Source organism: Carassius gibelio, chromosome A12, assembly GCF_023724105.1.
Source record: "Carassius gibelio isolate Cgi1373 ecotype wild population from Czech Republic chromosome A12, carGib1.2-hapl.c, whole genome shotgun sequence".
Taxonomy (NCBI): Eukaryota; Metazoa; Chordata; class Actinopteri; order Cypriniformes; family Cyprinidae; genus Carassius; species Carassius gibelio.
The window spans coordinates 4,636,876-4,655,200 of NC_068382.1; the positions used below are offsets into that span (position 1 = coordinate 4,636,876).

An 18,325-nucleotide genomic window follows, 5' to 3' on the forward strand; every position below is an offset into this window, starting at 1 on the left:
AAGGTGGGATTGTCCAGTGGACACGAAATGAACTGCGACACAAAAAGATGTTGTGCTGTAATTGTTTGTGATCACTCTGCTTACAGAAGGCTGTGACAGACCCAAATCATCACTATTGCATTGTTGCATTTTCCCAGTTGCCAAATATCATAATATAGTGATTACTTTAATTTCTGGCGCTATGGCTTTTCTGCGCTGTGTTGGAGCACGTCTCTAATAAGATCAGTCACAAACATGATCCCTGCACGATCTAATCTATAGCGTCTTATTAACTCGCTGTCATCCATTGTCTGCAACACATTTCTTCTGTCTCTTCATCTTTCTGCCATTTTCTCTGCTGAAGAAACTCTTAAGCCTCTTAAAAGTCCTTGTCTGTGCTCCTAACAAGTTTGACCTTAAGACCTCTTGTTAAGATGCTTTCTGAATTACTTTTTTCTTTACTAGGATTTTTTCTTTAATTTTAAGAGTAAACGCCCACATTTCTAAGAATTTTCTTAGAATTTTGTCACTAGGAGCTACTTTTTGCATTAAGATTCTTTATGAATACGGGCCCAGCTTTCTAAGAATTTTCTTAGAATTTTGTCACTAGAAGCTACTTTTTGCATTAAGATTCTTTGTGAACATGGGCCCTCGTCTGTGCTCCTAACAAGTTTGACATTAAGACGTCTTTTAAGGGTTAAGATGCTTTCTGAATTACTTTTTTCTTTACTATGATTTTTTCTTTAATTTTAAGAGTAAACGCCCACATTTCTAAGAATTTTCTTAGAATTTTGGTCACTAGGAGCTACTTTTTGCATTAAGATTCTTTATGAATACGGGCCCTGCTCTAACCCTGATCAAACACCGATGAACCAGCTAATTAGGATCTGAACTGAAGGAGCACCTGATAATTATAGACAGGTGTTTTTTTGTTTAGGGTTGGAAAGGTAGGAAGATTTCCAGGAACAGGGTTGGGCAATTCAATATTAATGTGAATGCTTTTCATGCGACTCAGTATGAACCTCGAGCGCCCCCTGGAGGCTTTGTGTCACCTTGAACACAATCAGGTACAACCCCTTTTTATAGTCTATGGGTGAAACATAAAAAAAAAAAAATACAGTTTCTTACTAGACTTAATTAGGCCAATGTAATTTTAAGATACTATAGATCACATATACAATTTATAAATTTATTTATGTACTCATCCTTTCATTTATTTATTTTTATTGATTTATTTTATTTCGCACTCATATTGACATACTTTATAAACTGCTTATGGAATAAATAAACCGATACGTTTATCTATAAATATAAAATATATAAATATCTGTGAACGAACAGTCACACGGGCCGGACAGAGAATGTCGTTCCACCTGTCTGACTGCTCGTGCACGCCCCTCGCTCGCGTTCACCTCAACTGAGACCAAGCGTCAGTCCTGAGAAACATCATGACGCGACACTTTTTCTTCTTCATCCTCATTATCCCAAACTTCGAGATTTTCGCAGGTAAGACAAATCCACTCATTTATGTTTGATGTTTTCTTAGACATGACATTATTTACACGAAGTGGAGGAGGACATAAGGAATCGTCGTGTTTCACCCACAGCAAACCACACAGTTAGTGTAAACGCCTCTAAAGTACTGTGCTGTGTCAATCATACAAGGAAAAAACTTGATAATAGATAGCATCAAAACTTAATCGAAGTAGGTTAAATTAGATGAATATTAGATAGAATATTAGACTTTTGTTCATAAAAACAGAACGGTTTATATCTTTTATTATCAAAACCGTGTAGTCCAATACATTAAATCACAAAAACGGTATATAAACATAGATAAACGTAGATATCTATATGCATATCGATTAACATAGATATTGAAGATACACATTTATACTTAATTTGAACAAAACTCATTCCTGCAAATGATTAAACTCCTATATATAAATAGTTATTCACATATTCTTTCAGTTGTATTTATTTGCTTCTTTTGGTATATGCTTTCATAGTCCAGTACACAGACCAGACTTCACATTTGAAGAAGTATGATGTGGTCAAACCTCAGCTGGTTCATGAGCGCTGGAGGAGGCATGCAGACCCCTCACACACACCTGCACAGGTATAAAGCACTATCAACAGTTCTGGAAGTACGTTGAGTTAAGATGTTGATTTCTCCATATTTGAAAATGATGTGTTTGATTTCAGGATAGACATGCTGATAGCATTACATACTCCGTCAGGATTGACGGCCATGAACGTGTGCTGCATCTGACAAAGAACACGTAAGAACTTTAGAAGGAGTTTGCCTGAAAGAATTTGTCTTGTTTAATGATTTAAAATTGTAATTTGATTTCTTATTCTCCCAGACATTTTTTATCGAAGAACTTTGTTGTGTTGTCTCATGATGTACTGGGGAAAGGGAAAGTACACCCAGAAACACTGGTGAGAATTTGTCTTTTTTTTTTTTTTTGAGTTGTAAACTGTAAAATAAATCCTGCCCACCACATACTTTACATGTTTTGGAATGAGGAAATGGTTATCGTATGCTAAATAATTAATATATTATTTGGTATTTTTATGTAAACCATTAACCAACACATTAACCTTGACATAAGCTGCTGTAATGCTGGTGGTTTTGTTTAGGAAAATTGTTACTATCAAGGACATGTGGAGGATTATGAAGACTCTCTCGTAGCTCTCAGTACCTGTGAAGGTCTCAGGTAAGCATGTTACTTACACTTTCAGTGCCTAAAATGCAGTCTTTCTTGTTAGCTGGGTGCCATGTAATTTTTTTTTTTTTACACTGAATTAATGAAAGTTATTACAGTCGCAACTTCTCTGTATTAAAATTCCTCTTTTTGTTTTTCTTCTCTACAATTTTCACATTTGCAAATGAAATAAAAATTAGAAAGTATTTTTGAGCATCCAAAAATTATTCTGCTTTAAAGGGGTCATATGATGCTATACATTTTTTTTTCCTTTTTCTTTGGAGTGGAGTGTTGGTGCATAAAGAAGATCTGTAAAGTTGCAAAGACTAAAGCCTCAAATCCAAAGAGATATTCTTTATTAAAGTTAAGAGTCAACCACGCCCCATTAAAACGGCTCATTCTAACACGCTTGATTTGCATACTGCCGCCAAAATGTTCATGCAAATAAAGAAGTCATAAGGACAGTCTGGCGCTTCTGACTCACAGTCTGTAAGTACGTTTACATATTTAAAGAATTTGCCAATGATGATTCAAACAAGAGTTTTGAACAGTGTAGAGTAGCTTGTTTGTCGTTTCTCAGATCATAAATGCAGACATGGTTTTATGTTTACGCAGCGTGATATGCAACTCGTAAAAAGATAAGTAATTATGTCCCCACTGGCTTGTTTGTAATGGGTTTCATTGGTTTTGTCTCATTCTGCTGGGAGACGGCATCACAGTATGTTAAGGGGCATAACATTTCCTCACACGCTTGAGATATTCGGGCAATCACAATGCACTGGATAGCTGACCAATAAGTGTAAACCTGATGCATTTCAGAAAGGCGGTAATAATGTATAAAATGTGGAAAATAATGTGTTTTTGAACCTTAAAGGGATAGTTCACCCAAAAATGAAAATTATGTCATTAATGACTTACCCTCATGTCGTTCCAAACCTGTTAGAAAACATCATCAAAGTAGTCCAGGTGACATCACTGGGTCAGTTAGAATTTGTTGAAGCATCGAAAATAAATTTTGGTCCAAAAAGAACAAAAATTATGACTTCAGTATTGTCTTCTCTTCCAGGTCTGTTGTGAGCGTGTCCACGACGCTGCTGACGCGTTTTCTGGTGCGCCCAATAACAAAGATAACACATCGGCAGCGTCGTACGTCAACTGTAACACCAGTCGCACTCACAACAGACCCGGAAGAGAAGACAATGGTGAATAAAATTGTTGTTTTTGGACCAAAATGTATTTTCAACAACTTGACTAATTAACTGACCCTCTGATGTCACATGGACTACTTTATGTTTTTCTTACCTTTTTATGGACATGGACAGTATACCGTACATACATTTACAATGGAGGGACAGAAAGCTCTCGGACTAAATCTAAAATATCTTTAACTGTGTTGCGAAGATGAACGGAGGTCTTACGGGTATGGAACGACATGAGGGTGAGTTATTAATGACATAATGTTCATTTTTAGGTGAACTAACCCTTTAAACCACATAAACGCATTGAATTACACCAAATACACAAAATAATGTTCTTTTTAGCAACATCATATGACCACTTCAGCTAGCAGGCACAGTTGAAATTTGTTATATTTTGTATATAACTGCTTTCCTATTCAATTTATTTGCATACTCAATGGTGATTCGTCTGCAAACAGATCATTGTGTTTTGTGTTGGTTTCTTCTGTATAACCTAACATCTAAGCTTCCCTAAAACATTAAGACTAGTCTTTATTTTGCTAGGCAAACACTGATAGTTCTTTTGAGAAGCTCTTTAGAAATGTATAAGACTTCTTGCACCTAAACTGTTAAGTATTAACCATTTTGTTTTGTAAAAAGGTACTATACCGTACTTAATATCTGTTTGATCAATGTTGTATGATAAGAAATAATCAGAATTGAACTTGACATTTTCCCTTTAATTTATTTTAATCTGTTTATCTGATCTAATTAAAAGAAGTGTTTCTGTGTGTAGATATAAAACACTCTTAATAAATAACTGACAGAGGTTGTACTTCAACAGTGTGTAAACCAGTGAGAACATTTTAGTTTATGAAAAATCTGTGAACATCTTTAACACAAATACTGGTAATGCAATGGAGGATGTGTAAAGGATTTGATCTAATCAAAAAAGTTGTTTTTAGTGAAAATGTGAACAATGTAAGTATAACGAGATATATGCAATTTTAAAGTCAAAACAACATTTTTTTTTCAGTAGTGGCTACATACTGTTTGTACTAAAGAGACAGTCACTTTTCATTCCACTGACTTCCATTTATGTGCATGCTATTACGAGAGACAGTAAATGCAAAATTCACTGCATGCCAAATTTTTATGTTAGTGAACTGTAAAAACATTAGGTATATAATTGTATTTCTAAAAATCATTAAAGGATGCTCTCTAATTGGAACCTAAAATATTCATATCCTTATTGGAATCAGAAAAAACCCCTGCACGGTCCCATTTGCAAAACGTTCGGTGAGGGTTCATGGGCAAAAAAGGCACATAGCCAGTAGTATAGTGACGTAAGAAGCACATCTCACACAGAAGTCAGTTTCAGCTGCTTTCTGTTGTTGAATGCAGCATATTTGTATGACCAACTCGAACACTAACAAAATCTGTCGATGCTGAAATCACTGAATTTCATCTACAAAATTTTGGCAATGAAACTCTACACATTCTGCACTTTTATTCTCCAAGCACCTGTTACCAGGTTTTAATTTTGTCTTGCTCAAGCAGGTAATGGTTGGCAGAGCTTTGCCAACAAGATGGGTTATTTGCACTTAATGTAAATAGACACTCCTTTAAATATACCACTTTTCATAAGAGTAGTTACAGCTAGGGCTGTGCGATTAATTGAAATCGAAATAAAATCGCGATTTGAGTGTGCACGATTTCTAAATCGCTTCATAGCATGATTTTCTGTGGCCCCGGCCTCCCGCAGTATGTTAACTGAACCAATCAGGATGCAGCGCGCCTAAGTGGAGCGTGAGAACAGAGCAGACTGGACATATGCCTAACTCCAGGTTCACACATTGCCTGTTTTTTTTTGAGCCCATGTTAACGGATCATAACGTTCACACTGCACGCAGTAAAAAGATGAGAACAGGAAAGGTTATAAATAGAAAGGTGCAAAAAGATTTAATATGATCTGAGCACGCGCATCTGGTTTTGTTAACAGAGCAAAGAAAATCTAAAAATGATTTTAATGTGCTTTCGCCTTACAATAATGCGCTCTCGTTGCTGCTTCTGAATCGCGTACACATAACTTACTGTATACCCACTGCAGACGGAGTACGTGTGAACCTTGGGCAATAAATATATTGGGCAAAACATATAACACCTGAGGCACTGCTACAATGAGCTCTATGACCAATGCATGACAAAAAATAAATAAATAAATCCCTGAACACAGGTTTTTTTATTATTTTTATTATTGTTTTATGCCATATGTCTAGACATTTAGTTTGACATCTTTACTTAGTGATTATTTTGACTTATGTCTGTTCTAGAGACATGTTACAACTTTTTGATAAAGCTCTCATTGGTTTTCTTTTGGAAATATGTTTCAAATTTATACTGAATACATTTATGACTGTAACTGTGTGTGTCAAAATTGTGATTAAAATCGAAATTGCAAAATTGATAAAAAAAAATCGTGATAGTTTTTTTTTTTTTTGTCCATATCGCACAGCCCTAGTAACAGCATTCGTACTGTTAGCTTGTCATGTTTTTGGAGTCTCTCAAATATTAGGTTGTAACTTGGTGTCCCATTGTACACTGTGTTTCAGGGGGATCATATTCATTGGTAATGATGGCTATGGGCTGGAACCCATCTTGGACTCAAATGACAATGATCACATCCTCTTCCTGTTGAAGGACAGTCTGTCAGAGCCATTTGTTTGTGGACTGGCCAATGAAACGTCTTTCAGCGAGGACCACTCCCATTCCGCTGACATGTCTATGTTTTTACGGGTTGGAAAATATGTCTTGTTGTCTTATCAACATTGTTGCAAAAACACTTTCAACATTTAATTTAATCTACTGAATCCGCAGAAAAAACGAAACCTACCTCAGACCAAATATGTGGAGTTGGCATTAGTAGTGGACTACCAAAGGGTGAGTTTTAGCCATTAGAAATCTGTGTTTTAGGAATAGTATTTTCATTGTGTAGTTCTGAAAGGTTTGTTTATTTGTTTCTCAGTTCGTCTTTAAGAACCAAGATAAAACTGCCGTGCGTAACGAGATGGTCCAGTTGGCTAACTTGCTGGATACGGTAAGAATAATAGCTACAGATAAGGTTATTGTTAAGAAGAGCCCAACCCTAACCAGAATCAGGGTAGTTCCTATTGTGACTGATGTTTATAGAGTGATGTAATTACTGTAAATATTTGTGCCTGTTTTTTGTGTGCACCCCAGTACTACAAACAGCTGAATATTCGGATAGCACTGATTGGCATGACGATTTTTGACAAAGAAAACCCGTTTAGTGTGGAAGGCAATGCTGGGGAAGTGTTGGGCAACTTTGTGCAGTGGAGAAAGACATATCTGTTACCTCAACTTAGGAATGATGTGGGGCAGCTTATTGTGTAAGTACTCCGTCACATGTACTATTTTCTTTTCAATAAAATATTGGTTCACTTGTTTCCTGAAGACATTAGTCAGCTTAAAAGAAATCCCTCTTCAAACTCACACCACTGGATGTGGTCATGTCCAGCCCGGTTATGCTGCTTGCACTATTTTGTCATTTAGGGCCAGGTTTACTAATAGCTGGCAACAGCACCAACCCTCTTTTGACATTAAAAAAAACTACTATCAGGATCAGACTCAGTGAAAAAATAGCAATGAAAAGGTGTAGGCACTTTTGTTTTTGTGCCTGACCTTATTGCATATGCATTTGTAAAAATGTCCCTTTTCAGATGCAAAATTTTATTTTTGTTTTAAAATAACCAATACTTGAATCCAGCCACTCAACTTTTGGGCCTGCCTCAATTCCCACATTTGTTTCCTTGGGTACTTTAGAGTATTTGCGCAGCAAGAAGTAAGTGTGCGAGGCCTGGAAAATGTCAAGAATATGAATACATTCATACTACAAAACACATGTGTTCCTCCCTACTATAAAACGATGAATGAAAACCATGTCTGAATTCATAGTATTCATAAAACAGCAGATGAAAAGTAACCAATGAGGTACTGCATTGTGCATCCAAATGACGCTCACAGGAGAAGGTCACAGGAGAGCTGGTAGATGATGCTGGTAGATCACATGACAACGACAACATGATGAATGTTGTGTGTCCAGATTACATGCATACTACACACAATACAATAATAGAACATACTTGTTTTGCCTTCAAGTTCCTCAAGTACTTATTTCAGTAAGTACTTCAATAGTTCAAAGGAAGCACCTACTCGGAGAGCAAGTGATTTTGGACGCAGAAAGGGTGAGAATAATCAGGGAATCACAAAAGGAAAGCTAAAAGTCTAAATGACAAAACAAAGGCAGAGTCAAAACAGATCGCAATTCTGTTTAGTTTCATTAGTAGCACAGAAATTACGATTTAGGGGAATGTTTGTTTTTAGTTGAATATAAAATTGAAATAAACTCTCAAGGGCTGTTTAAACCAAAGACACTAACAATAACTATAGCTATATCAGAGACCACACCGCCAATGATAACATTCTTTTTATTATAAGTGTGTGTTGCAGTTAAGTCATTTGCCACCTTAAATATACAAGCACTAAAGTCAGGTTCATTCTGATTGGCTGTCAATGTTTTATTGTTCAACAGTTGGTAAAAATGTTCTGAAAATATTCCAAAGTGCCATTATTGTTATAGATTTGGGTGCTGTTCTTTTAAAATTAGAATGATTTCCCTTATCTCCACTCTCCAGATATTTAGATCTTTATCTTCTTAGTTATCTTCTTGATGTGAACGGATTTACCAGAATTACTCCAAATTACATTTACGGTTTGAGAATGTAGTCTACTATTTAAATGTATTTTGTCTTGCTTCTCAGAGATGACAGCAGATGTCATTGGTATCAGACCTGTGTATGTTCGGGGTAACATGATCTGTGTCTCTGTTTCTTAAAGGGGCCGATCCGGATCGTACCCTGGAGGTGTGCTTGGTATGGCCTTCGTAGGGACTGTGTGCTCTGTGAGCAGCGGTGGAGGAATCAATGTGGTTAGAACATTTTTACTGCATCAGTCATCAAAAAAACTTGACTAGTTTAGAATGCTCTTAAGTATTCTGAAGCCTTCAGGGCTGAATGTTTTCTGAAGACAGTAATCTAAAACCTGCATGTTTTATTGATGGAAAGGTGTGTTTGCGAACTGGCTGCCTGAAGGAAGCAACAATTAATTCAAATGTGACCAAAGCAAACCTATATCTATTTATTTTTATTGTTTTAATCGTCTGTGCTTTCATATACATGCTGCAAATATATTTCAATGCATATAATAGATGCAGGAAAATGACTCTAATGTCATGTTCTTCTTTGCTTTTCACTGTTATATCATCACAGTATAGTAACAACAATCTGCAGTATTTCTCTACGGTGATTGCTCATGAGCTGGGCCATAACCTGGGAATGGGTCATGACATCACTGGCTGTAGCTGTAATGGGAGCTGCATCATGGCACCTTATGCCGGGTTAGTGGCTGCTGTTGTTTCATAATATTCCTCTTTAGTGCAACTATTGTGAACAGAATCTAAATCATAAAAACAGATCTTAACATGGGGGGGTGGGGGGTGGTGGATTGGGAAGCAAAAAACCTTTGCTCACCCTCACGTTGTTGTTCCTGTATTATTTATTTATATATATTATATATATATATATGTTATTCTGTGGGACATGAAAGAAAAGTCATACACGTTTATGAATGACATGCCGACAGAATTTAATGAATATGTATGTATTAATTGAGTGAAATTCTCTACGTTTTAAAATTTGTTAAACAGCAACATTTGTTAAAAGGCATTTTTAAATAAAATACTAATGGCCGTTGTTAATATGCAAAATAGTTTTGCAATTACACATTTTACTTTTAATTGTTTCGATGTTGTTTTTCCAAATAATAATGAATAGTTAGCAACAATATAACAAATAACATAAATTATTTAATAAATATTAAATCATTTAGTGTAGAAAATAATTTGAATATATTTATTATATTTAATATAATATATTATAATAATGTAAAATAATCCCATGTAATAATATAAAGAACATAGTTTTGTAGTTTTGTGACTTTTGTAAATCATGTAAATAAAATTTTAATGTGATGATGATAACTCAACACGAAATATAATTTGTTTGAGACTTACTAGTTACACATTTCTAGTCTTACAGTTCATCTGTGGTTATTATTAAAAATATTTTTTGCCTTTTGTAATCTCTCAGCAAAATTTGGGCAACACTTTGGTTTAGGGACCAAATCTTACTATTAACTAGTTGCTTATTAGAATGCATTTAGGCTGTTTATTAGTACTTATAAAGCAAATATACCATATTCTGTATGACTGTGTTTTAGATCCCTTACCCCATGCCTAAACTTAACAACTACCTCACTAACTGTTAATGAGCAGCAAATTAGGAGTTTAGTGGGCTAATGTTTAGAGAGTCGGGCTTACAATCGAAAGGTTGTGAGTTCGAATCTCGGGCCAGCAGGGGTGGGGGAGTACATGTACAGTTCCACCTTCAATAGCACGACTTAGGTGCCCTTGAACAAGGCATCGAACCCCTAAGTGCTCCCCATGCGCTGCAGCATAAATGGCTGCCCACTGCTCCGGATGTGTGTTCACAGTGTGTGTGTGTGCACTACGGATGGGTTAAATGCAGAGCACGAATTCTGAGTATGGGTCACCGTACTTGGCTGAATGTCACGTCACTTTCACTTTCAAAATTAGTTTGAGCAACATTGCTTTCCAGTTTATCTCAATTCCTCAGATCTCTTGTTACTGCCTTTCTGGTTTAATATCTGTTAGAAATACATCTGATAATGAAAGTCAAATGGGTGTAGAGCATTTCATGTGGACCTCTATCAGAAAAAAAACAGGAGGCTTGTATAAAACCTTTCCTGCTGTCCTTGATGTGTGTGATGTTGTGTTTGGGTGTGAACACAGAGGAGGGACTAAATTCAGTAGCTGCAGTGAGAAGAACTTCGAGAGTTTGATTCAGAGAGGTGGAGGGACATGTTTGAGGAACCCGCCATCTCAAGACAACATCATCACGGTGCCCAGGTGTGGGAATGGCGTTCTAGAGAGTGGAGAAGAGTGTGACTGTGGCACACCGAAAGTATGTTTTAACAGTACACAGTCAAAGCTTCAGTCTCAAAATAATTATTTTATTTAAACTCAAATTGTGCTTTTTGTTGTTGTTTTTTGTTTCCATAGCAGTATTGTGAGTTGTAAATTTATATTTCCCATGTTTTTTTCCAGTTACTATGAGTTTATAAAGTGGTCTATGTAGACACACAGGTCCTTTCATGGGGCTGTTCACATATCGCGTCTTTTGCACGCGCCTGTTTTTTTCCAGGCGCGTCCGCACCGCATCGAGTTAAAAACATCTCAACTTTTCAGAGAGCCGCAAGCGCACCGCTGGTCATGTGACAAGAACTAACCAATCAGCTTCATCCTTTCCCGTGACAACGTTGAAAACTCAAACAAAATGAAGGAACAGCTGTTCATAGCTGTATATGGATTGCCATTTTGAAATAAATTTAGTAGCAGCGCTACTGCGAGTGATTTTTAGTGCTGCAAATCCATTTATCCTTTGCTGAAATTTCCGCATCTTCATGGAGAGAGCACGTCATGGTTGCTTAGCAAAGGCAGACACCTCAGGAGCGCTTCTGCCCAAGCGCTTTGGAAAGAAGGAAAAAAGCAGCGTGCCTAGTGTTTTCCACGCGTTTTTAGGCGCGATATGTGAACGGCCCCAAAGTCTGTCTTTTTTACAACCATGTATATGACTATCGCATGTATTATAAGCTCAGTTATAGCAAAGACTATAGAATACCCAAGACATGTCTCTGGTATAGTTTTAAATGGGGAAAAATGCAACGTTCGATATGGCCGCTGAATCGCCGGAAGCCCAACCTTCTGAGTTTATTTATTTAAGTGCGGCACTGCAGCTGCCGTTAGAAGCGTCCCGGTTGCTATAGAAAGAGTGTGCGCTCTGAGACGTGCTCTTAGGACTGCATGTGCACTGGCTTTTAATCTTATTTAGAAAAACAATTTTATATATATATATATATATATATATATATATATATATATATATATATATATATATATATATATATATATATATATATATATATATATATATATATATAATTATAGTGCTGTACTGAATGCAGTGTTACTGGTGTGTTGCAGGAGTGCAATAATAAGTGTTGTGATGCCGCTACATGCACCCTCACTAAGGGCTCGGCCTGTGCAACGGGAAGCTGCTGTGAAAACTGTCAGGTTAGACCCATAATCACACACATACACTGTCTTCTTGTCCAGTACAAATATCTTTACATTCTTCTACATTAATATTAATCCAGTTTTGCTTCTCAAGATACATGTATCTTGTATATGGAAATAATGAAGTAACAAGACTTTAATGAGGTTTATTCTTAAAACAAGTGAAGTAAGACCTTTTAACAGTGCAACACTGGTTTGTTGTGAGCAGATCAATGTGGCCGGCACACCCTGCAGACCGTCCGTCAACCCATGTGATCTGCCCGAATACTGCGGTGGAACGACTCCATTCTGTCCGTCAGATTTCTACATGATGGACGGCCTCCCGTGTGCCAATAATGCAGCCTTCTGCTTTGAGGGCCGTTGCCAGACATTTGACTACCAGTGCAAACAGCTTTTTGGCTCAGGTACTCCTCATTGGTCTGATTTTTATCTTTTTATACTGGGTGATCTTATGTCACTTTCTGTCTGTCAGAATGCAGTTAACCTTCAAATGACAAGCTTTTTCAAATTTTATACCATGCTTGTTTTCTCTGTATCTCTGGCTATTCAGCGGCAACTAAAGCAGATGATAAGTGCTTTAGTTATGTTAATACTCTTGGCAATCCGTTTGGGAACTGTGGATACTCTGGGACTACAGCGAAACCTTGTGACGTCCAGTGAGTACCTCATTTAATTTTCATCAGTCAAAGCATGTTTGCTTTTCATTATTAAAAATGATCAGTTGGTTGATTCAAGGCTAACTGTTACAAACCAACGGAGAAAAGTTCTGAAAAAAGGCGTTGAGATTTAGTTAAACTTAATTATGCTACAGCTGGCTGCATTTTAGCGGTATTGTACCATAAAAGGAAACAAAGTACACGCATGTATACTTTAAGTTTTCAAATAGTTCCCACATCATTTTGAATTTCATATTTTGCTTTAAATAAATTATATATTGCATATCAGCATATTATTGACCATAAACCAAAACACATTTTAGCTACGGTCTTATGTTTTAGCCAATATTTTTCAGAAAACATATGTTTATTTTGACACTTTGTATTGTATTCAAAATTTGTGTTATTAGCTTCTAATTGAAAAACAGTAGTTTTGATGAAAGGTTTAGAGCAGTAATTCTTAAAGTGTGGTCCGAGGACCACTAGTGGTCCGCCATCGCCCCCCCTAGTGGTCCGCGAAAAGATGACCTAAACTAGGCAAGTGTTTATAAAATCGTCACTTTTAATGTACTTGCGAAACAGTTCTTGCCATTCTGTTTTAATAACGTAAAAATGGATCGGTGGCTAAACCAAAGAGGAGTCAATCGTCAACTGAATGAACAAGCATCCACTGAATGCAGCAAAACTACAGCACCACAGAGGCCCACTGAAGCCGGAACCGAAGATACAGAGTCACAGCCACTGGCCACCACACTCCCGCGTACCAGCATGTGAAAAACCATGCGAGAAAGTTAATCGAAAATATCACAATGAGTACATGAAGTTTGGATTTCTTGAGGATCCTAGACCTCACTGTGTTTATGAAATATTGGCAAATGAAGCAATGGAACCATCGACACTCAAGCATAAGAGTCTAAGCACAAAGATTGTACAGATAAACCAGTGTCATTTTTTTGAGAGAAAACGTGATGAGCTTGAGCAACACATGAGTAAAAACACCTCACAGTTTTTTATTTTCAAATGAGATAAAAATTAATATAATAATTTCTGAATATATCATTGCATTTGTGTTTGAATAATTAGTTTTTGACTTGAAACAGTTGCATATTAAACTTAAATGTAGCTTATCCTTCCTATTTTGTTGGTTTTTGGGGGCGTGTTAGAGTGGGATTCTGTTAGGTGGTCCTCAGAAAGAAATTGGAAGAGAAAGTGGTCCTTGGGCTGAAAAAGTTTGAGAAACACTGGTTTAGAGTTTATGAACTTTTTATTGTTTATAGTCACTTTATAGTTATTTTTATTAATGAATGTTGAATTGGGAAGATGTGGTTTGCTATATGTTCTTGTAAAATGTTTCACGTTGCTCTGTTTTTTTGTTCATCTTAAGAGCTGAGTGAATTTATACTTCCTCGTTTTTACAGAAATGCTATGTGTGGAAAAGTCCAGTGTGTATTCGACAGCAACCACCCACCCCCAGGAGCGACGGTGAGCGTAGTGAAAATTGACGGAGACAAAATCACCTGCATGAATGCGGACTTCGGCATGGGCCCAGATGTGCCAGATCCGGCCTATGTCAAAACTGGCTCAGTCTGCGCTTCTGGAAAGGTTTGAAAACAAGTAATTCTTTTTTTTGGCTTATTGTGGAGCCTCAAAGTTCATATATTACCTGTATTAGAACAGTTCAGACATATTTTAAGCAAATACAATGACTTTGAATGAAAGTTAACAGGCAGTTCGTTTGAATGACTACAACACAGATTTGTGATTTGAAATGGACTGTGGATCCAACATGTTTTTGAACTTACTCTCATTTCATTATAATCTTTATCCTTTAAACAACCAGTTGAGTCTTATATTTCCTTCTCTCAGGCGTGTTTGGACTTTACATGTTTGAATTCTTCAGTTCTGGATCAGAGTCAGAAATGTGACGCCCAGAGAAATTGCAGCAGTAATGGAGTAAGTTATTTGATACTTTTTTTCCATGTTCCTGGTGTTAATCTGATTGATTCATCAATGCAGGTCAATCCTTATTTCTTCTTTATCCCACTCACTTCTCAACCCCTCTGAAAACTGGTCATGTAGAAACCACTTTTCACCAAATTACCAGTTCATCAGTCCTAACTGCCGTTCAATGTTGTGGTTTTCTCATAGGTGTGTAATGATAAGTTCCATTGTCATTGTAACAATGGCTGGGCTCCACCCAACTGTGACAGAAGCGGCAGAGGAGGAAGTATCGACAGCGGCCCTGCGCAGATCGGTAAGAGCAAACTCATTCCGTCTCACTCTCTAAATAAACAAAACCCACACCAACATATTTTAATGGTTATATTATCCCTTTGAAACCCTTTCCATATAGATTACTCCCTGAGAGATGGACTCTTGATCTTCTTTCTTCTGGTGGTGCCAATTTTGGTGGTCATAATAATCATTTTGCTCTACATATTCAGAAGAGACTGTTTCAACCGCTGTGTAAAGTGCCGTCCTTCCAAACGCCCAAGGTCAATCAATCATTATGCTTTTTGTTTTCATGTCATCATTTCAATATTGGAATTCATGTCTTTTGTTCAATCTTTAATGTTTTAATATCGCTTATTTCATTAATAAATTGGCTGATTACTTGTGCATCAATATTCCGATATTTAACAGAATATTCCGAATATTGAGTTGACTGTAAATGTAACATAAGTCAGATTTTTCTGATTCGGTTTATAATTGTGTTCTGATTCCTCAAATTCTAGTTCCAACAGTGTGGTATGTGGCAGAAATGTGCCTAATTAATAGCTAAAATAGAGCGAGCAGCAATATTTTTAGACCAGCAAACTTTTTCCTTGTGATGACTTGAAAACGTACAGGTAAATAATTACGAGTGCTTGCCGTGGGAACTATAATAAAGTCATGGAAATTGCGTCAGAAAGCACATTCTGTACTGAGCCTCAGTTGCATAGAAACAAGGAATGTTTGAGCTAAAAAAAACATTGCTAACTTAATTTATGTACACACAGAATGACTGTGCAGTAATTGGAATATTGCACAACTGGTGAATTCCCCGAGACAGTTTAACAAACACAAACTTAATGTTTAAATATGATTGCCGAATCTTCTGACATTAATATTTTTCGACAGGTCAGCGAATGCAACAAATGGTCCATCGAATGTGAAGCCAAATGTGGAAGCAAACGGCAGAACGACAAGAGTGCCAACCCCACAGTCAATGACAGAGGTTCAAACCAATGTTATTTTAGTATCATTGATATTCTTTTGTAGTTTTTATTATCGTATTGAATTCAACTTTTTTTATATATATTGTTTTCACTTTTAGCATTTGTTTTTGTCATTTAATTAAATGTTAATAACCCTGGTTTAAGCAGCAAACCACTCCCAATGATGAAAAATAATAATTAAGAATAATTGAATTATCCCTAACCTTAAAACTGACCCTAACAATAGAAAAAGGGGTACAAATACACTGACACAAAAAAGCTGTTCTGAGCTTATCTGTGTATGCTGATAATATAGAGGTGTGCCAGAAATTATTGATGCATTCATTATGCCTTGCTTTCATTTTCACAATTCTATTATGTCCTGAAAAAGCACTGAAGTTACTCTAATAAAACACCCTGCCTAAATAACACTTCATCCAAGGATTGTTTTACAGGTTTATTAGGAAGTCAACTTCTGCTGATACTCTTTATGATACTTATTTTTTTTCTTTCAGCCACCTAATGTAGTGGATACCTCAGTGACTCACGTAAGGTAAGGACACTAGAAAAATCAAACCCAGCCTATATATATATATATATATATATATATATATATATACCATCAATATGGATAAATGATTTTGATTACATTAATTGTGCACTTCAGTTTCTGATCAGATTTTTTTTGTCCAGTTAAATGCTTATTATAAATAAGAGGATAAAACAGTGTCTGAAACTGGTCACTTGTTCACACACTATTTTCTGCATGGTGAATGGAACTATATAGAGGATGTTGAATGATTCGGACAGCTTTTCACTGGGGTGAATGAAGCCTAGTTTCACGTCAGTGTCACTTGAATCGCCACAGTGCACACCCAGTCCAGAGATGTGATTTGTTGCAGACCACAACATGTTTCCGACCTATTTGAATTCTACAAACATATTACAGCACAGTAAAGGTGATCAAACATTGCAAATGGTTAAACCGCGTCAACTTTATTAATAGTACTGACAAGAAGAGGAGTTAATGTCATGCTCCAACATAAAATCAGAAAAACAATTCAGAATTCTGGGAAGAAAAAAAAAGATAAATTGCGATTTTTTTTTTTTTTTTTTTTTTTTTTTTTTTTTTAATTTATGGCAGAAATGCATTGAAACAATTTTCACCTGCCATATAAAAAATTAGGTGTTTTTGTTTACATTTAAGTACAAAGTAACATGCATGTACAGTATGTTTTATCAAATAATAGTTTTTCATGTTAGAACACAGTTAAAGAAACTATATTAACAGGAGTTATAGACACAATATAAAGTGGGTCCAAAACATTTAATGGGGAGACGTACAGTATCTAGCCATATAAATCATAAAAAACTTGGGCCAGTAACAAACAAAACAAAAATTCTGTGCTACAAATCACTCAGAAAATCGTAGCAAATGCATAGCAACTTGCCTATAACAATTAGAACATCATGGTGGCACGTTTTGCACGCCAAACACCATTTACTTCAGAAAATGTATTAGAATCTTGTTCACATGTACTTGTATTTGAAAATCCCTTTTCTTTTCATAATCTATCTCTTTTATTACACTGGTGTATAACTCCTCGTGATTAAACTGACCTGCTTCTCAATCTTCCAGACAAGGGCCAGGAGTCCCCAGACCGATCCCGCCCAGACAGACCCAAGTACCAGTATGAAGGAGTGATGTTGCACAGTTGTTGCTTCTCGTATTGTATTCTTACTTGACCCACTTTTCCAAAGATGTCTGCAGCAAACCTCTGATTGCTCTGAATTGTAATCTCCTTTTCTAGAATTTTAACAGATGAAGGACCAATGCTCTTCTGAACTTGTTGGGAAACATATGGTGTTTATAATTATTTAAAAATATGTTTACAAAGATTCATCACTTTCTTTTACTACAGTAAGTGATGACAGTATGACTTGGTTGCTAATATTTATTGCTTTTGAAGGAATAATTTCCCCTTGATCAAGCTGCTCCGTAATCCTGAATTCAGTTCAGGGATTGATTCAGGACCGCAAACTAGAAATAGTTTTCCAATTAGGTAAAATTTAGAATAAAGCTTTCCTTTTTTAATGCAACATTTCTATTCTGTTAGTTAAATTAGCTCGTTTAAAATACTATGATTTCAATCTTAACTGTAACATTTGTAATTTTACCCAATAAATCTCTATTTTATATGTATGTCAAAGTGAAAATAATAAAGTATGTTCTATTTTTAAACTGTTATTCTTTTGCACTCCTTTTGCTTACCTACTGTACTTTTAATATCTCAAGTATGTTATGAAGCTTACC

General features: G+C 36.2%; 1 protein-coding gene across 1 annotated transcript; it reads left to right on the top strand.

Annotated features, from left to right (window-relative positions):
- Window positions 1–1,326: 1,326 nt before the first annotated feature.
- zgc:174164 (uncharacterized protein LOC570656 homolog) lies at window positions 1,327–18,259 on the top strand. Its single transcript, XM_052610812.1, has 22 exons — window positions 1,327–1,485; window positions 1,989–2,098; window positions 2,185–2,261; window positions 2,346–2,421; window positions 2,623–2,699; window positions 6,478–6,661; window positions 6,743–6,805; window positions 6,891–6,962; window positions 7,106–7,275; window positions 8,783–8,873; window positions 9,214–9,341; window positions 10,815–10,986; window positions 12,066–12,155; window positions 12,367–12,562; window positions 12,709–12,814; window positions 14,233–14,416; window positions 14,681–14,767; window positions 14,963–15,068; window positions 15,168–15,309; window positions 15,935–16,031; window positions 16,527–16,564; window positions 17,651–18,259. The coding sequence occupies exons 1-22, from the start codon at window positions 1,428–1,430 to the stop codon at window positions 17,706–17,708; spliced, it is 2,382 nt and encodes a 793-aa protein (XP_052466772.1). The 5' UTR covers window positions 1,327–1,427; the 3' UTR covers window positions 17,709–18,259.
- Window positions 18,260–18,325: the final 66 nt, after the last annotated feature.